At 38.5% G+C, this 21,239-nt stretch overlaps 1 protein-coding gene across 2 annotated transcripts in view; it reads left to right on the forward strand.

The window, feature by feature from the left end:
• SLC25A13 (solute carrier family 25 member 13) overlaps positions 1-21,239 on the forward strand; it is a 100,094-nt gene that overhangs the window by 14,468 nt on the left and 64,387 nt on the right. For both annotated transcript variants that reach the window (XM_080611097.1, XM_080611098.1), the window contains exons 2-4: positions 9,885-9,938; positions 13,633-13,775; positions 20,127-20,242. In XM_080611097.1, the coding sequence (XP_080467223.1) occupies positions 9,885-9,938; positions 13,633-13,775; positions 20,127-20,242 (313 nt within the window). The remainder of the gene's footprint in view (positions 1-9,884; positions 9,939-13,632; positions 13,776-20,126; positions 20,243-21,239) is intronic.

The raw sequence follows: 21,239 nt of genomic DNA on the forward strand, positions 1-21,239 counted from the left end.
ATCACTGTTTGAAGACTTTCTGGGCTGGCAGAGGTTGTGGAAGCTGTGAAGAGTAACCACTGATAGATCGTCCAGAGTTTCATGAGGCAAAGCAGTATCTTTTGTGCATTTCAAAGGGCTGGATCAACTGGTCAGGAAAAAGTTTGTGGAATTTTACTGGTTTGGACAGTTGATGACAAAAAGTGAACTACATTGTCAACTGATATCAGTGGCATACTGTGGGATGACAGATGTATTGCTCTGAATTCAGGCCAGGGTGCTGACATCAACCCAAGTATCCAAGGAATTAAATGGAAGAACTCCTGATTAGATATTGAAAGAATAGTGCCAGAATTTCTCTAGTATCTTAAACTGTGCTCTGAATTTGGTTAATCTGGTATTTTTAGATCTTGGTTTAACTGCAGTGCCCCCAAAGAAGATGGAAATACCTTTCCGGGAGGTGGGGGAGGAATTACATGTAATTCTGTTTTCCCCTCTGCTAAGGATGCGTACCTGAATGTAATTTTAGAGATTTTTTTTTTTTCCTTAATTCCTGTCCTTAAATCAGAATGCTCAGTTTGACATCATCATCGTTTCCATTGCAGTCAAATGATCTCACAAAGATATTTTGAAGGAAATGCAGTAGGAGTAAATTTAATGTTTTAATGAAACTGTTACTGCTTTGTGCAAATATATGTTGTGGGATAGACTCACAGATGGGAAGCCCAAATCATTCAAACTAAAATCAGAATGGTTTCTAATTAAAATGTATTAAAATGCTGGAAATGTTTCTGCAGTTTCTGAAGAAGATGAGAAGGTTTTAATTATTGTTGTCAGGTATCTTACAACTTTGCGAATCACGGAGAGTTATTGTGAACTTTTTAACAATTTTGACTGAGTTGTGGCAAGTCAGTGGCAGATAAACCTTTAGTATTACAGTCACTGCCTTACATAAATGATTTAGATCTCCATTAGATTATTTGATATTCCCATATGAAACTGGGAATTATTTCCAAGTACCCTTTTTGATAGGTTCAGCTTTCTGTTTGGGTCCTTAACAAAGATTAAAGCCAGGTTGAATGGGGCTTTGAGCAACCTGGTCTAGTGGAAGGAGCCCATGGCAGGGGATCGGAACTGGGTGATCTTTAAGGTCCTTTCCAACCCAACCGATTCTGTGAAGGTCACATGCTCAGGGTGGCCTGTGACAACTGTGTAATCTGCTAAAATTTACACACAAAAAACCCATTTTTGTTTAAACAAAACATTTGTTTACTGACCTTTGAATTGTAAAATAAAATGTTAAACTGCCTTTACTTTGTAATTGCCCTGTCTGCAGGGTGATGAACTAGTAATTTTAAACTGAAACACATATGATGGCAGTCAGACAAACAGTGATACCATTGCCTGCAGGCAAAAGAAGAGTATGTTTGCAAACTCATATTTTGGCATATGTATTTTGAGATGACAGGTGAAAATTTTCAAGGGGGAGACAGATATTTTGTTACGTGAAAGTCTAGGTTTTCCATAGTCAAGTTGACTGGGAAAATCATGGTTATCTGGGAAAGGTGGATAGTTACTTTGACTACTTTACCTTTCACATAGTATGTCCGTGCACCTCATGACCCAATACTCAACTGTGCTGAGTGCTGTACAGATGAAAAATAAAAGAAAAAAGAATATTATCTTTTTCCTTATTGTTTTAAGTAGCATGGTGTTATTATTTGCCTAAGTATGTGATAGATTTCTGCTGTAATTTTCGTTAGCTTTGAGGAAGGGTTCCTGACCACAGGTCTTCAGATTTTCTTTGAGTCTCATCATTTATAGCCTTTACTAAGTTTGCTTTGTGTGTGTGATGCTGTTTCCATTCTGCGGTTGTCTTTTGTTCTTTTTAAGGTAGTAGAATTGGATCCATGCACACATAAGGATTCATGCCCCCTCCCACATCCTTCCGAGTTCTCTGAGCTGCTGCGGTGTAGCATTTTGAATAGAGTTGAATAGATGGATTTGAGTATAAATAGGATCTTGAAAAGTGAACTTCTGTGTTCAAAGAAGAAAACACAACACGAAAACAAAATACATTTGACTGTCAAGTTATTCCTACATAATTCCTGTCATGCAATTATTAGTCAAGACATGTAATGTATAGGAACTTTTCTCCAGCACATTTCTTTTCCTTTCTTATTCACAAGCATGAAGTTGCAAATAACAGCAGTTACTCTAGGAACAGTTTGAGACAGACCTTTCCACAATTTATAGGCATGGATTGCACATCCATATAATTTCTTTTTTTTTCCTTACCACAGAATTAGTAGCTGTTTTAAGAACAGATCATTCTGTTATGATATCCCTGTATGGCACTGCTCCAGGTTTGCTTTCTTCAGAGGGTAGCAGGTTTTGTTTAGTGCTGCAAATGATCCTGCTCACTCACTGGGACCTTGTGCCACAGTATAACTTCCATTGCATTGACATCCAGGTCAGCATTCATGGTGCAGCCTTTTGTAACACTGTTCAAGGTGTCTTGGAATCTTAAGCATCAGGAGCATGGGAACTTTGGAGAGCCTTGTAACTTTTATATTCCATTCAGTGATGGCTGTCTTAGAGCTCACTCATGCTCTGCACACCTGTGAGATGATGCTTCTTGAAGGTGCCACCTTGTGAGAACCAGGCTGTTAGACAGCCTTCTGTCTTAATTGTGGCTTACCTGTTGCTTAATCCTGGTCCAAATACATGTTTTATGTTAGTAACATTGAGTGCCAGATAAAATTAATGATGCTCTAATAGTCTGCCACTTCTCCTGAACGGTTTTTGAGAGGTAACAGGTATCTAATCATGCTTCCTTTAGGAACTGCTTTTGATCTTGCTGTTACGTTGGAGAATTTTCCTATCTGATGCTTCTTTGGGTGAGATATCTCTTTTCCTGCCAGATGTAAGCCAGAAATTGAGCTCTGGAAGGCAAATTGCCAGCACTGGGATGACTATTTTTGGAAGACAAACGTGAGGAAGTTGGTATCTTGAGTTTATGGCCTGTGCATTGGTTGTACAGTATCACTGTTTGTAACATAACAAGTGCTGGGAGAATCAAAAGGGATCATCGGTAAACTGGGCTGAGGTAGCCACTAAATACGTTTCAGCAGGTCGATATTCATCATGATTAGCTATGCCTTTGTTTCTGAAAGGTGTAAGGAAGCAAAAGGGAGAGCAAAGTAGGAGTGTTAGCATCTGTCATCCCATCCATTTCTGGTGAGCAGGAGGGGTTTTTTTGAAAAATACCCAGCAGTTAATGGAAATGTTATTTGATCATTCACTTTAGCAGCTCATTTGGAAATAAGCTGTTTTATTAAAGAACTCCTAATACGTCTTACATGTAATTACTGCATTTCTGAAAATGAGTGGTGAGCTCTGGTTTGCTGAGATACATTGGGGTATGTTAATATTACATAATCGCCATAGCAGAGTATCCTGCTTATGTATCTTTGGATCACAGTCCTGAAGATCATCTGAGTGACAATGTGTTGTAAGAGGAGCTGTGAAACAGTAGGGAATATTACTTTGAGGAAGAATATGGACTGGTACAGTCAGAGTACTGTAGCACTTTATCATAGATAGGTAAAGTGAATGAATGGAAAAGCTGACCTTTTTCTGATATATCTGATGGCAACATGAAAAGTGAAAGAGGAATTTCTGGTTTTCACAAAGAGTTGATTTTCAGGTTCAGTTTCTCGCTGTAGTGTAGTTCTTCATGTTGTGTTGCAGGAATGACAGAAGTTGCTTCTATGTCCTAGTCCAGAGGCTTACTATGAACTAATAGTCCACTTTATTCCTAACTGCATCTTCTAATACATGCTTAAAGTTTGGAGTGGATAGTATTGGTCACAGTATGACTCTTGTTAAACAATTTTGCTGAGCAATGGCTACTTTTACCTTATCATCGGGCTAGTTTTATGATCTAGTCCCTCTGTTTTCCAAGTCTTTAAGTAGGAAAATTGTGGAAGTACATAGTCTAAATGTATTTTAGCATTAATTAGCTGGCTTTGGAAATTCTTGTAGTGGTTTTCCTTAAGATATATACTGCTCCCACCTTGGTTTCTCTACCTGCTTGGAAGCATTGTGCAAACTGGACAAGCATTTTCCTATGTGTATGTGATCAGTTTCTGTGCAAAAATGCTATAGTTTATTGGGAATCTCCTTGTGTGAGAACCATCTTATGAACAAGCCAGCTGCATTTGCTTTGGGACTTTGAAAGCAGGATCAAAGCTAGCAGGTAATTGCCCAATAAAGTATGTCTGTTAGCTTTGATGCACTTGGGGGAAGTGAGGCTTCCACTTACCATGGTGCAGAAACCAGACTGCGAATTGCCCGGAGATCTGTAATTGTGACAGAGTGAAGATGGATGTGAATACTTCTGCTTGGAATTTGCTGTCTCTGTTAGCTAGCAAATTTTGTTCTGCTTCAGCATTGTGTGGGGTAGACTCATAACAACTGTCTGGCTTCAGTTGTGTTCAGTCTGTGTGCTGAATTGGGCTGTAGGATCTGAGACGACTTTGTTTAGTGTTAGTAACATTTCTTAGCTTAGCTAGGTGTTATTAAACAAAGGAATGCCGTAACTGCTACTTAGGGTAGGGTTACACTTTTGCAAAACACAATGTTCAACTCTCAGGATGAGAACTGTTCCTAGTAAATAAATGGTTCTCCAGGCTGGATGTGCGCAGACTAATAAGACTGAGTGTGCCTGCTTAGTAGTTACCAACTTCTTTTACAGTGCTTCTTACCCTAAGCCTTAGGTAGGTATGCCAAATGCCATCTGATTATGTTGTCCTAGGAGAAATACTCAGCTTACCGTTAGGGAGGTCTGGCAAGAAGGTCTTTCTGATCTACATTCTATGCCAGCTCTCCTGGCAGTTGCCTGTTTCCCTGTTTAGTGAGCTGATCCTCAACTTGCTTGGAAACTTCCCCATGATGCTGAGTTCTCTGTAGTTGGCTTTCCGTTGCAGACCACAGTCAAGTTCTTTCACTTGGATTCTGTCAAGCAGAAGGAACAGCAGTGCTTTTTCTGAGGTGAGAATATGTCAAAGCATGTTGGGCTAATGAAAAATGGTTATTTGGGCAGCTGAAACAGGAGGCAGTGCCCTGGACAGGTGTTGGTGCAGAACACTTATAATTTTTGATGCTGTATGTAATGATGGAAAATGACCAAGGGGAGTTATTAGATTAGAAGAATGGTTGTGTATATTTGTGGTAGTATTATTGTAAATATGGAAGAAAGGCAATTCTCATCTAAGTAAGCAAGTTAGTTGTATTGCAGTGCAGACTGGAGTGTTGTTTTAGCATACTACTTACACAGTACTTACAGATTTCTGGTCTGAATTCAGACTTGGCCAGCAACTGTGCTTTAGTTGGTTTCCAATATTCCAGTCATTCATTTAAACAAGAATGTAAGGTCAGGCCCTGGTTTGATCTCCTTTGGAGTCGCGCATTTTGGGTGTATATGTATACTTTTAGCCAGAAGGAAACATTATGATGATCTAATCTGACCTTTTACATAAACTGGGCCACATGTGGTTTTGTGTTACAGGTGGACTCAATAACTTGTGATGAAACTAAAGAATACCTCTAGAAGACATGAGGTTTCAATCTCGATTTGAAGTCTTTTAGTGGTGCCAAATACAGTGTGTTCTTTAGTTGTGTTTAGGAATGAAAGAACTTTTAAAAAATAATCTGAATTTCAACATGAAGCTACTAGAGCTTGTGATCACTTGTAATAAAACGTTTTCTCTCTATGTTCCTGTAGGTAGTGTTCTCTAGAATTAAACAGACTGAGCTCACCAGTGCCTGGCAGTGAGGCAGTCCTACCACAGTCCCAGTTCTCTACTTGGAGGAGGGCTACTCTCCAGCACCTTACCAGCTTGCTGTTAGGAGTTTTTAAAGGCAGTGAGGTAGAGAGGGACGTATGTACCTTTGTCAGCTTTCACCTTCACACTGAAGCTCTATTCAGATGAATGAGGAATAAACAATGTAAGAAATGTTTATCTCTTTATCTTTGATTGGGACTTGCTGTTGTCCCAATAAGCCTTTTGAAATACTGTAGCAAATCCCAAGTATTCCTGGACCCCAGTCACCTTTCTGCTCTATCCAAGTGGTGGCTACTACGTGGTCTTTACAATAAGGTGAGAAGGTCAGACATTTTGTATTTGCCATTAGGTTAATGCTATATTGGCATTTATTCTAATTTTCCTACTGCCCTTTTTCTGTCATGCCCACTCATATTGTTGTTCTTTACTGAGTGGAGGACACTCACTGCTTTATTCATTCTTTTGTACCTTTTGATACCACTTACCATCTGACAACCTGTTGTTTCTGTATTGTGTATGACAAATATATTAATAGAGTTGATTGGAAATGTAATGTTCTTTGATTCCCTGTAGATTCTGTTTTCTTGTGTTTTGTTGTGAAGTTATATTTTTCTGGGAAGAGTCTGTTTGCATTTGTTGTTGAGGATGAAAATGAGACTGAAAATACATGACACTATAAATTGAGCATAAGTCAACAAGGAGAAGAGAGCTCTGCTGGAGAAAATGGGCTGAAATTAAGATCAAGGTGCAAGGGAGTCTAAGGATATGAACAGCTCCAGTGTGCAAATCAACCCATGTTTTACTGTCCCTCACTTTTACAGAGCTTTCCCTTTCTTTGTGCCCCTTCTGTCTCCCTTTGCTGAACATCATTGCTAATGGGAGGGATTCAACATTTTTAAATTCAGTTCTTATATTGCCTATGCTGGCTTGTTCTTCAGATACATTATAATGCACATATACACCTAGTATGTTGGCTAACTTTCAAGTATCTACCTTAGGAATGAAAATTCCTGCTGACATCTTCTGTACATTATCCCAGTCTTTTCCATAGCATGTCCTGACCTTGTTATAATCCTGCACTTTACTTTCTGTACTCCCTGTTGTCTCTGTTTTGTTGGGGTTTTTTTAATACATGTTGTTTGTTGGAGAGCTTTCTTCACTGAACCTTACTTAATGAAGGTTACTGGGGTTTTTTGAAGTGTTAGTGTCTGTTACAAATCATCTCTTTGTAAAGAGCAGTAACACGTTATTTCCCTCAGATCTGCTTTATGAAACGCGTCTTCACACAACTCATGCCTACCAGCTTATATTGGTTTTACCTCAGGCTGGTTTTTGTCTTTAGAGATAAGATAAAGTAAAAAATGGAGAACTCTTTCTAGTAAGAAAATACCACCTAAGCCCAGTTGTATAAAAATCAGTAAATATCACCTGAGTTGACTGATGGAGAAGCAGCTTGTGTCTGTGGGTCACTTGTCAGCAGGCATGCTACCTGTTGGCTTGCAGTCTTGTTGGCATCAGGTTACTTAGCCCACCTTCAGCTGCTAACATAAGTGGGAACACTTTTCGGAATGGTATTGAAAGCAATATTTTGACCTTTTCCAGAAGAGGAATCTGCTAGTAATGCCTGTCATTGAGATCGGTTCTTGTGCCTGTGTGTGCAGCTTCACCTTTGCGCACAGCTGAGGGTGGATGAAAGGCTAAATTACGTACTTCTTCTCTTAGCCCTGTGTGGCTCCATGAGCATCAGTCCTCCAGAATCTGTAACATAACCTAATAGAAGCTCTTTTCCTTAACTGGAGTCAAGCAAACCTTTCAAAATGGAGATTGGTGGATGACACATGGACAAGCCAGTTAACATGGTGCTAGCCATTTCCTTCCTCTCCTGTGTCCTGGGAAATGGAAGAGTGTGGAAATAGACTGTGGGAAATTGGGGGAAGCCATAGTCCACAGCTGCTGCTTTTGATGCCTGTCTGCAGTGCCTCAATGCATTCACTGACCTGGCCAGCTTCAATATATTTTAGTATATGGTTTGAAAGAATCTTGCTGTAAAAAAACCCGTGCGAAGAAGCCCCCCATAGTCAAAAGGGGCTGAAAAATGGCAGCTGGGCTCTGAGCACATTTTGCCTCCGAAGTTTCTTTAGATTGTTAATTGTCAGTGAAACCAAAGGAAAAAGAGTAAGTTCAGTTACCAGTGTGTACTCTTTTCCTTTGTTCATCTCATCCCTGGTTTCTTTAGGCTTAGATTTCTGGGACAGGATAAAATTTAAACTTTTAAGGCAGATGAAGTGTGATGCTGATATATTTTTAATGGCTAAAGGTCTTTGAAGCATCGTTTGTGTGTGTAGTGACAAGATTCCGAATTGCAGCAGTATAGAAATTTTGGGGTATTTTTCTTTCCGCAAAGTTACCAATTATTCTAGAGTGCCAGGTTTTTACTAATGTGTTTAAATTAAATCTCTGCTTACTACACAGTGGTTGCATTTAGGACAGCTTGTACTTTAGAAAATGCACTTTTTTAGATTCCCAGGTTCACAATTACACCTTGATTTTTTGCAACTGCCTCCACCTGGATTTCTGCACAAACACATAATTGGAGCTCCAGCTGTGGACTCTGTCAGTTGAGTGTAGTATAACTTCAGGTGGGGTTTTTCCCTTTTAAAAACAATAAACAAACCCAAGCTTCCAAAATTTTTCAAGAAAACTGATTCCTATACTTTTCTTAAAATATTCTGGGGTTTTTTTGAATGTTGTCTTTTTTTTTTTTCTCCTTTTTCTTTTTTTAGTTTTTAAATGACCCATTTAGAGTGAGGAAAAGCTTACTAAAGATTCTGTGTTAAATTTACGTGTGAGAGTATGATGCTGTTGTAAAGACATGAACAGTTTCTTACCATTTTCTGCAGTACTCTAGTGTGCTACTAGAAATGCGCTTGCAGTCACATTCACCTTTTATGGTCTACCATTGCTCTGGAGAGTCCAGAGAAGTAGGAGTCACGTTTTATTGACAATGTTTCTGATGTTTAGTTCTTAGGTGAGGGTAAGATTTTACATCTTGCCCTATGTCTGTTTATTCTCCATTACAGAGTCATTTTTACAAGTTTTCTTTTAAAATGCAGGTTTGCTTGCAAAGTAATTTTTTTAAGAAATTAGAAATAGATTGATGTGCTGAATTGACTTATCAGATGATTGTTACTATGTTGGCAAGCAAGATTTTATCAAAGAATCCTGAAGAAGGAAAGGGAAATCATAGCAGGCACAGACTGAGGGAAGGAATTCACTTAATGCCAAAAGCAGCAAATGGAAGGCATGGTATGTCAACAAAGAAAATACTGATGGGTTACTCCACAGTGAATATAGAATATTTTTTAATTCAGTATTTTTTTTTTTTTGGGGGGGGGAATTAATTACTTTGGTTTTGTGGTGCTAAGTGTAACTTAGATTTTAGCTGGAACTGGCTAGTTGTCTGATCTGCAGAAGAATCTAAATGATGTGCTTTCTAAATTTACCTCATCAAAAACGTTTGCACTGTAAGTTTAAATAGTTTAAAATGTTGCAAGTAGGAGGCAAAAGTACCAATAAACCAAATAATTACATTGGAATTCAGACTTTTAGGAAGTTGCTTTTTTGGAGAATTTGTAAGTGTGAGTGTTTTATTCTTGCCATCTATCAGTTGGAGGCTGCATATGGTACTCTGAAATCCTTAGATGAAAGATGCTGGAAGTATAAAAATCCATATGGTAAAAATGGTATAATGCGGAATCCCAGCAGAGAGGTACGTTGGAAAGATTTGATACTTGAATGTCTTTGCGACTTGTTAATGTGTGCTTGTTTAAGAATTGCAGGGTTGCATAAGGGAAGCAGTTGCAACAAAAATGTTGAATAACGGTGTAAATGTGAAATGAGTAAAATAAGCATGGCCAGCTAAAGCAGTACCTAATTTATCTAAGGTGATCGTTTATTTTCATCACTTGTTCTGTTATTTGAATGCTTCCTTTTAAATGACACTTTGACATCTTTTGTATAAATTGCGCATTTTGATGTAATTGTATTTACTTGTAGGTGGCTCAAACCAAGAGAGCTGATCCAGCCGAGTTGAAAACAATATTTTTAAAGGTATGTATAAAGTAAATATTTTACTCCTTCTGCTTAAATTTTTCATATCTTTTGCTCCGTTATTGCAGCATACAACTCTTGATAGCTTTTCCAACCATTAATCATTCACTGTATTATTACCACGTTAGACTTAAATACCATTATCAGAATTGAACAATGCTCACCAAGAAATCAGATACATTCCTGAGTGATTATTGTATTGACTCAGAAGAAGTATTACTATCTTAGAAAAAAACCTCATTGTTCGGAGAATGTGGTGGGAGTTTCAATATTGTTCATACATGTGGTAAAATGTTCATGTAGACACCTTGCTGTTAGACCACTTGGTAAACTTTTTTCTCCCATCCTTTCTTCCTTCTTTCCTTCCTTCAGGGTTATCTGTCCTTCTCTGAATAGTAGAAGTGTTGGGAAGATCACCTTGTGAAGTGGTGGCTGTATTTATAATTTAACTAAAATTGCACCTGTGTTGACCTGCTGTAGAAGCATTTGAGTAAAGAAGTGACTCCAGTACTTGCTTGTATACTTGAGAGAAGGGTGCTGTAGTATTTTGCTGGAAATTGGCTTTTTTTGACCCATTTCCTAAATTTAAATTCCTAAATTAAGGAATTGAAATATTCCTAACCTTCCTAAGGTTTACTAATACAGTGTCTGTATTAGTTTGGTAGTCTGGTATGAAAAAAGAGTATAGAAATTGGTGGGCCTGGAGAGTGTATATGAGATGAGTGCCACAGTGCTACAGGGGGCTGTAGCATCTGTATTATATCTATGAAGGTGTTTTGTTCTTTAAGAGAGCTCATATTTTTCCAAGTTCCTCCCTCCACCTTCCTTTTCCAGCTTTGTGCCCCACTCTCCGTGTACTTTTTGCATGTTTTCCATTGTCCCTTGTGAGCTATTATTAACAATATGTGTAGGTGTCGCTATGTATGTTGCCAGTATTTATAGTTTTATCATATACTGTCAGTATTTATAGCTCTGAAATCAGATTTTCTGTTGAGAAAGCCAGGATTTAACTTACTAAGTCCTGGAACATGTATCTGTGTAGGAGAGCAAAAAGACTTGAAAAAGAATGGGGTAATTTCAGAGGTAAATGCGTGAAGAGCAGGAACAAGGCAGCAAAAAAGGCAGACAGGGAGTAGACTGCTGACCCAAGAAGATGGTAGCATTGAGGAAGGGAATAAACACAGTAGAGAGAAGCCTGGTCTGTTTTTGCAATATGAAGCAGTGCTCAGTTGTGGTGGGGCTTGGCTGGTTGGTTCGTTGGTTTGCTGAGAATAGTGTGAAAATTGTTTCCTACCTGCCTGTGGGTATTCACCTCACTTGTGTTTCTGAAGATTTCTACTTCTGTTAAGAATTACAAAATATGATTGCCAGGTAGGAATGGTACTCTGTTAATCTATCAGTTTAAATACAGGTGGTTACAGTCAACTGTTAGAATATTTCGTGCATCAAACCCACAATAAAATGTTTGTAAATCTTATTTTAAAATGGGGTTGAACTGGTTAATGCTTGACTATCTAAAATGTATGTAAATAAGTTACCAAAAAAGCCATTAAGTACTATTGTATAATATCAAGTTCTCTGTGGGTATAATTGCCAAAGTGGCGAAAAATACAATTGTGAAGAACCATTTTTTTAATGTCTTTCCTCCAAAACCAATAGAACTGATGTTTTTCGCTTTTTGTTATGATAATTTCCAAGAGTAACTCTACTTTTTCTAAGTCTTCTACCATAATCCTTAAGAGATTAGATTTTAGTCAAAGTGATCAAGCTGACATTTTCCGAGGTCATTTTCTATATGTAGTATAGAGTACGTGATTGGATTTCAGATACACTTGAGTAAATCACAATGACAAGAAACAGGGGGACACTGAAACCTTGTGCTGTTTTCTGTTATTGAGTGCCCTAGCAGGGGGTTAGCCTGTATGAAAAAAAATGAAATATAGAAGCATAGGCTGGCTGACTTATTTGATTTGTTTCTCAATAGCAGCTGTGTTAAAAGTTTCAGAGACTGGGATTCTGAAAGATTCTGTCTCCTTGCAAATTATTACATTGGAATCAATTGATCTGCTAGTTCTTACAAAGTATGCAATTCAAAATTCCTTGCAGTGTATCAACTAGAATGCTTGCGTTACAAGCAGTGCCTATTGAAACAGGAATCCTTAAATGCTAACCAATATATATAGATGCCAAAGCAAGCTATGTTTTGTTTGGGCTTCTTTCTCTGAAGCTTTGTTTCTTGAAGATATTGCTGTATCTGAAGACTGTATTTATATAGCACTGGAAGAAAATGTTCTACTTACTGTTACACTTTGGCATCCCTCTGAGAGTTATATACCTACAGCAGGTATAACGGTACTCTGCAGGCACCAGTGTGGCGATGTGAAATGAAAACTGGCAGTTTCCTTCCCTTAGCAGAGCCATAGCAATGTGAAACAAAACATGTGTCTTCGAAGTACACTACAAAATAGCAATAGGCATCTAATTTATTTACTGCTTCAACGTGGATAATGCTTTGTGGGGAGCTGCAACAACGGTTTATCATCCTACCTTGCCTTAGAAAAAAAAAAAAGAAATTAGCAGTTGTTTCCCTGTGCTCAGTGCACATCTGTCATCCCAAGACAGATCTGTTTTCCCTTGAAACTAACACATGGTTCTGCAAATATTGGCTGGGATTTCTTCCTCTTAATTATTGTCCTTATCTTTTTTCTTTGATTAATTAAAAAGCATTTCTGGGTTGATTTCAGATTTACCCTATGCAAGAAGTGAAGGCTTTAAATTTGAGCAATGACTGAGGAATCAGTGTAAGGGTGGTATGAAACGCAGTTTCATTTATTTATGTATTATCTTAAAAATATCTTAATATGCCTTTTCCTTGATATGTAACATGTTACTGGAGGCTTCCCTTGGGAGCAAACATGCTTGTGTCTGTTGATAGCTGTTTTCTGGAGTAGTGTGCCATTAGCTGTTGTATAAAGCAGGAATAATGTACGCCAGGAGTGTTTGGTAGGGTGTTGGGCCTCTTGTTTCTGCAGTGTGCTGAGCTGTCAAAGGTCTTGTTTGCTGTTACATTTTTCTGCAAAAATGCTGTTCTCTGGCCTCCTTTCAGCAGCTCAACCAAGGAGGAGTATCTGTAGATTCTCTTTTACTTAGGGATCAGTCGTGGCTGAAGGTGATGCTGTGGTCCTCCAAAACAGCACCCCCAGGTGGATAGTCGTGTGGGATCGTCGACTCCACTAGCACTGCAGTGTCTAAACCGACTTTCTCATCCTGAGGTAGAATGGCAACACAAAGGAATTATTTCAGATAAATAAGACATCCTGGAGTATCCTGTTGCTGTCAGTCTTCCAGTGAGCCTGAGATGCCAAATCCATGTATTCAAACGCGTGTGTGCTTGTTCTACTTCAAAAAAGCATTTGGTACCGGAGCATTTTTAGACTGCCATGGAGAAATTGTTGACATGATAAACAAAAAAAAAACGTATCTGCCACTCTTCTGGGTGGGAAGCCAAGCCTTCAGCTGCTTGAGTATTCCTCACTTACTTCTTCCTGTTTGGGTGTAGTGGCTGTAGGTTCTTCAGAGCAGGACTGTCATCTATTGTAACATAAGCCTGCTCCTGATTGGAAACTATGGTGGTGGTAATAAATGCCTGGAGAAGGATGTATTTGAGGCACTAAATATTGTATTCATTTAACAGTATGCAAGTGTGGAGAAGAATGGCGAATTCTTCATGTCTCCTAATGACTTTGTCACACGGTACCTGAAGATAATTGGAGATGGTTTGCCTAATGCAAGCACTGTACAGCTCCTTGCAGGTGTGGTGGATCAGACAAAAGATGGGTAAGTGTTTTTTTTGTGGTTTTTTTTTTTTCTCCTTCTGTTTCTCTGTTGCTCATGTGAAAAACACAAAACCATTCTTGTAGAAAAGTCTGATTCCTGAAGGGTAATGGGGTTTTGTTTTGTTTTGTTTTGGGTTGGTTCCCAGCTCCCCACCTCCCCTCACAGATACATAAAGAAATACAGTATCCTTTAAGTGGAAAGAGTAGAAACAAGGTTTTGGGCTGCAGGTACCACTTAGCTGAGCAAAGCTTTTTCTGTCTACTATGTATGTTTAATTCACTGAACCTTTCATGTTTGTTGGCTGGCTCCCCTAACTCCTGCTTTTCTTTCCTTCTGTCAGTCTTTCTGTCTCTGTTTACTTTGTGTATCTGTCACAGGCACATTCAAATAGCAATCCAAAATAAGTTTAGATGGTGTAGGAAGAGGTCGTCCAATAAAGTGCCCCTGCTTTGTTTTGCTGTAGCACTCTTAAGGTTTTTTGCCTGTTTTTTCCTTAAGAGGGAGGAGGAGCTGGTAAGGTATTTAGGGAGCCACTTTGCAATTTTGGGAAGACAGCAGTGAAGTTGGTTGCACATGGTTTGCATTTGAAAGGCTGACTTTGCCAGTAGGCAAGATTAGCTACCCCTCCATCTTCCTCCCCCCTTCTTTAATGAAATCCTAGCTTTTGCTTTTGGTACTTGCCCAGGCAAGCTGTCTTTTCACCCTTATGAATGCATTTTTTGAACCCTGCCTTTAAAGTATCTGTAGAGAAACTTTAGAATAATTAGCTATGGACTTAAAGTCTATAGTTGTGGCAGTTTTAGAAACCAGAAAACTTCAGGCGTGACTCATATTGGTGGTTGCAGAGAGTTAAAATGTAAGGTAAATAAAGCATGACTAGAGAATGTAGACTTCCTAGGGAACAGATGCATGCATAACTGAGAACTTTTGCAATAGTTTCTGTGCTCTCTTTTCTAAATGAGAGCACAGCTGCTCAGCTGGGCTCATGTAACTGACGGCTGGGCACCTTAAACCTTGCAGGTGAGTTAATGTGGTGATTGTTACACCTGGTAGAAGATTTATGTAGGAGGTTATATTGATAACACTGACATGATGGCATCAAGAAAGTGGTGGCTTCAGCGAACACTTGACTGAAAATGTTAAGCATTTCTCAGATTTCTTCCCTTGGTTTGATACCTGCAAAAATGGCGTTTTCCAAATTGCAAGGCTTCCTATCCATTTTGTAATAAGAGGATTGAAAGTATAATCCATACCTTGTGATTTGGATCTCCTTCACAAGCAGAAGCTGGTGTTAGGAAGAGTGAAATGTAAAACTGTAGCCTATGTGAACTTGTTGACAAGTTGGGATTTCATAACTTGGCGTGATCTTGTAGGAGTTTTGCGGCGTAGTGTTGAGGCTTCTAATTGATGCTTTCTGCCATGGGTAAGGACTGTTTCTGCAGCACAGACTATGCAGTGACAGGGAACTGCATGTTCCTAGCGTGTCTTTGGAGAGTCTCTTCTGGTATTCAGGCTGTCTTGTTTAGCAGCTTCACTAATACTTGAAAGAACGGGAAAGTTCAGAAAGGGATTAGCATCATCTCTCTTCCATTGTAGCATTTTTTGCCATGTGGCCAGGCATGTACTTTGTTCTAGTGGTGTATAAAGTAATTTGCAGGGTGATCATGTAAAGCAAGGGTAAATCGCTTTTTGGTTCCTGGCATGAAATCTAGGGATGGCAATTGGATCTGCTGGTCTCCTATTGAATTCTTTCCGACTTGGCAGTCCATTGCTCTTAGTTTTAAAGTGAGGTACAGGACTGCTTTTGTCAGTGTTTGTTTTTAGTAGGCTGGTATGTACGTATTTAGAGACTTACACGTGTTTAAGGTCATGAGAGTCTGTTCAATAATTTATTTCTAGCATAAAATAGAAGGTAGCTTGCAAGAGCAGTGACAAGTTAATCTTGTTACCGTGTTAGTGGCTTAAAGCAGTGTGGTTCTGAAAGTACTGCTAGGATATTTCCAGAAGCATTTATCCACTGTCTTGGATCCCTGTTTTACTCTTAAGAAGCATTTGTTCTTCATGACTGGTGAGCACAACCACTTTTCAGTCAAAGGGTCTGAGCTCAGAATCACTGGGGTTGTTCCTAGCACTTCTACACATTTAATTCCTTCTCATTTTGGTGAGAAGTTAGGTATAGATACCAAGTGTAGTCAGTGAGAAATACTAACATGGGTGAATCACATTGGTGAAAGGCAGACAGCACAAGAACTTCTGACTCATCAGCAGAGCAAATACATGAGCAAAGAGTTGCTTACCCCAGAGCTGAAGAAATCCTGACTGTGAAGTGTAAAGAACTATAGCTGTTATGTACAATCTCAGGCTTCCTTTGAGAAAAGGAAATGCTTTTCCTGCTGGTGGCTGGAGAAGCCTGTTAAAATAGTTGATCGCTAATAACATAGATTTTCATGTGGTTGTAGTTTGTATGAAGGAGGCTTAAGATCCTTTACTAGTTCCCGGTCTTAAGTTTCTAATTCCTAGTTTTAGTTAAAAAAAAAAAAAAAAAAAAAAGAAAAAAAAAAAAAGAAAAAAAGCTTTACTTGGCTTCAGCTGGAGCAGAAACTGCCTCAAAATACAGTGCTTTTCTCAAGGCCTGTCAGCAACAGGCCAAGCATTTTCCATCCTGCCTACTGTAACATACTGTTTTTCAGTCTTTTGTTGTAGTTTTAAACATCTGTCTGATAAAATATGTATTTACTGCATATATCTGTTTGGAGTAAAGTAACACTTCACTGAGAAATACTGTGTGCTTTATTTTTAGGAGGGACAAGCTACTCAAAAAACCACTTGGAAATGACAGTATTTTCTGTTACTATTGGGTATAAATTTATCCTCTAATGCACCAATTTACACTATACTTAGTTCACCTAGGTTGTAGCATAAAGTAGCTTCAATTTGTGTCCCATTATGTTGCCATGTTTAAATTACTGATACAGTTAAAACATGTGTTGCTTCTGCAGAAACCTCTTCATCATTGCATTTGTATGCATTATTACAGCAGGTAATGGCTTTTTTTCTTTGCATGGCTACATGCAGACTTTCTCTGGTGAGGATGCATCGTGTCTGCCTGGTGCCTAGATAGCATAAGTGTGAGCACCAAAAGAAGCAGCATGGAAGAAAAGAGAGAGTAGTAGATGGTAGTTTTGCTGCACCGTGCGCAGTTGTTGTGTTGGTCTGTAGCTCTCGTGTGTGGATGTTTTTAAAATATCAAGATTCCAGCCTTCCTGAATAAATCGTGCAGTACTGACACTGATAATGAGGAAGTGAAGGTGAAGGAAGACTTTGACCAGTTGGGTAGGGTATCTTCAAGATTGAAGTGAGATTTTGTAAACATGTTTGCTTCCCCTTCTTTGTGCTATTAAAATCACTGGGCTTTTCTCTGCTTTTGTAACATAAATGAGCATTTGTTTAGGTAGATAAAATAACTCCTAAGTAGTATATTGAAGTCCATGTTAATATGTGCTGTTTAATGACACCTAATGATATTCAGTGAAGGGTTGTGCTAAACCCAAAATGGTGATGCTAAACTGGAGAGAAAATGTGTTACCCAGGCAACTACCCTTGTGCAGTACAGAGAAGTGAGCATATGGCTACGTAGTACACATTATTTCAGCATCTTTAAGCATTAAGAATCACACGTGTAATTGACTGTGAAAAATTACTGCTCAGTTACTGTATTGTATGGTCATAATAGAAGTAAATGAATACGTCGTTGTTAGAATAGATCTGTTGGGAATCACTAGCAGGCTAGTCTACTTAGGGAGCAAAAATACAATAAGAAGAAAATAGCTGGTTTAATTAACATGTAAAAATTGGGTTAATTTGAATTCAGCTGGCACAGCAGATATTAATGTCTCTTCTTTAACAGTCTGGCTAGAACCACACAATTTGTACACTTTTAATCTTCCTAGTACTATGAATAATGGTTTTTAAAAATGGATATGGGGTTATTTTATCTGACTTATTAGTGGGGGTTATTACTTGCAAGTGCTGACAAAGAATGCTTCAAGTATAAAATCTTGAAGCAGTGTTAGTACAAAGAGTTTAATCAAATCCAGGCCTAATAACATGGAATATATTCTTAATGTGATGCTGGATTCTGCTGGGATAGGCACTCTATCTTTTCTGTGCTTTCATCACTGTGTTGGGGTCTGTTGATAGGGACATAAGCTGGTTGTTGTTCCACACAAAATGCAGTTTTATCAAAATTATGTTGGCAGATATTTTACATTTTTAATTCTAAATAATTGTATTCTAGAGTCTTGTTGCCTGCTGTCTGTTTTGTTCTTTCTGTGTCGACTTTATATAGTTCTAGACAGAATAACTCAGTGCTTTGTGTCTATTTGCTGTTGTGGAAGTTGTCAGGTATGGAACCAATAATAATTGGTGAGCTTTTATAACCTCTGAGTCACATAGTAACAATAAATATGCATAAATGTTAAACTAAGTAGCTTTTGATATATTAGTTTAAAATTGAAGGAAATGTATCTTTTAAAATTTCTTTTGGCTTAGGAGAGATGGAAGTTTTCTTCCATTTAAAGACTGAGTATCTGTATTCTGTGTCTTAACAGTGGGGAGTACTGATAACTGCCAAGGAGTTTAAAATAAATTACTCAATGGCCTGCCCTTGTGCATATGTAGCAACTCACTGTTGTCCTTGCCAGTAAAGCTTAAGGCATGCTTGTATATGTTTACTGGCATCATGAGTTGTGAGCTTAATATTAAGAATACCTAAGGAGGTTTCTTTTTATTTATTTCTCACACTACATAATAACCTCTGGTGGCAAATTCCCAGAGCTAATTATTTGTTAGACTGTTTCTGACTTTACATGTGCTTTCGTTTACTTTTATTTAGTGCATATATATTGAGGGAGGTAAAGTAGAACAGCTTTTTGGCCTTTTCTGTGCCATGTTTTTTTTTAATGCTCTCTTTTGTTCATCAGCTCATGTTTTCATGTTCTTCACGGAAATCAGCCTCTGTTACCCTGTGGCTGTTTGGCTGCTGACTTGCAGCAAGCACACTTCTGTGTGACTTGAAATTAATTCCCTTAAGACAGGGAGTCTGGAAATTGCTGTGTAGTCATGGGTCGTCATAACTTGATGGAGTGAGTGTCTTTTCCAACCTATTCAAACAGTTTGTTCTTCCGTGTTACTGCATACTGAATTGAAGAACCAGCTGCAGTGGGTTTTTGTTTTTTGTTTTTTTTTTTTTTTTTTTTTTTTCTGAGTCAAAGTTCTAAGGATAGAGTTAGTTTCTAATAAAAATGTTTCATGTGTGTTTCTTGACATTTGTTACACTGAATTTTGTGCTTCTCAGAAATAAAACATTGTTCCCAAGCTACTGCCATGTGAACCCATTAAAGCTATGCGCTTGCTACACTGACATAAAGCAGCCTCCAGAGAGGGCAATCTTAAACCTCCCAGACTGCCAGCAGGCCCTGCAGCCACACATTTGAAGATGATTTTAAACTCTACAACCTAGACATTAAAGAAGTAGCAAAACAGAAGAATGAATGGTTGGCTTTTGCCTTTTTAAGAATGGGAGTTTGATCTCCATTCGAACTCTTGGGTGTGACTCTGAGAAGTTAGAACTGCTTAGGGTGTTTGCTGTATCAAATCGTCTGCTGGAAACAATGCCAAGTTATCTAATTATGTATTTTTGCTTATTAACTAACTTAAGGAAGGGCACGTCTGCTTTTATCTGTGCTCTGCTACTGTGCTTGTGTATTGGGAACCTGGCTGTAAAACTGAATTTGAATAAAGTGCTGCTGGGCTGAGGAAAAGCATGCAGACTACTGCTTGAAATTTGTGACTCAACATGCAGGACTAGAGAGCTATGATGGATGACTAAGTTTCTAGCAAACAGATAACACATTGTGATCAGTTCCTTCTGAAGTGAGTGGCAGCATGTAGGTCTTGAATGGATTTGCTTCCAAAAGCCTTAAGTACTGAGTGTTGAGGGAAGTTACTCATATCTTTATTGGGTGTGGAGGGAGGTAGGCTCCCCCAGAGGGCAGTTCAGTTAGACATGAAAGCTGAGGTGAGTAGCCACGCTGAGCGCTTTGCTTATTTTATGTTCTGTTGTGACTTGCTGAGAGAAATAGTTCCGTGTTCAACAAAGTCATTTCCATCTAGTGATATAAAGGCCTCCTGACAACATTGATGATAGGGCATTTTAGGATAAATCTTAATCCCTATTGTGCACATTCTAGTTATGGTCTTACTTCTTTTGTATAATCTATGCTATATTGTATTTCAGTTTTCTTCAGGCAGGCGGTTTCATAGTTCTTGTTGTTTTCCTTCATCCCTTAGGTTGATATCCTTTCAAGAGTTTGTGGCATTTGAATCAGTCCTGTGTGCTCCAGATGCTTTGTTCATAGTAGCCTTTCAGCTGTTTGACAAGACTGGCAAAGGAGAAGTTACTTTTGGTAAGACTGTTCTTAAATGTACACTCTTAATTTAAAAATCCTACTTATGCCAAAATCTATTTCACCTTCTGTTACTGTAGGAAACGCAGTGATTGGTAGGGGAACTACACCAGTGCCAAGCAACTTTCTGGCTAAGCTTTTTTAATCATATACATGTGTACAGTATAAAGTCAAGGTCAGTCATCTTTATGGTTTTCTTTGGACAGCTGGTCACTTCTCTTCCCCAGCATGCTTGTGCAGATCTTCAGAACAGCAGTGAAAGGTGACTGTAGGAAGTGATTTTAAAACCACAAGAAAGTTGCCAGAAGGCTTGGGTGAACATTGAGTCTGAAATTACCATGAATTATTTTTTGTTTAAATTGGCTATATTTCAGGCTGGCTTCATTTTAGGGCTTAAAACTTCCTTCTGTGAGATTTTACAGTATAAATTCATTATTAGCCCCATCCACAACCCCAGAATTCAGCTGTGCATTGGAAGTGTGGGGTTTGCACTTACAGCATGGGAAATACACCAGTTTAAAACTTGATTATGAGGAGTGTTTATTTCTAGATACCGTAGAGACAGCTCTTGATACCTGGAGGACTATCTGTGACCTGCATAATGATAGGGGCCATTCTGTTTGGAAGAAGGATTCACAAATCAGCAGTTTTGAATAACTTCAGACATTGAGCTTACACTTCAAAAATTAGGAAGGATATTTTTTCTCTCTAAGTACCTACACTGAATAGAATTGCTGTTTCTAACATGCTATATTTGGACACTGTTATCCATATGTCTTATTAGTTGGTTGTTAAACAGTTTTAACTAAAAGGAAAGTTAGGTGACTTTGACTCTTTCGTCTCTCTGAAATGTGTGGTTCACGTGTCCTTTGTCTTTTGCTAGAATTCCCCACACGTTTTATGCTCAGTTAAAGAAGCTTTTACCATTTGAACTGACAAGATCCCTTTACCATTGCTTGAAGCTTCATTGTATTCCATCCACCATCTCCAAAATCTG

This window comes from Psittacula echo, assembly GCF_963264785.1.
Source record: "Psittacula echo genome assembly, chromosome: 2".
Lineage (NCBI taxonomy): Eukaryota > Metazoa > Chordata > Aves > Psittaciformes > Psittacidae > Psittacula > Psittacula echo.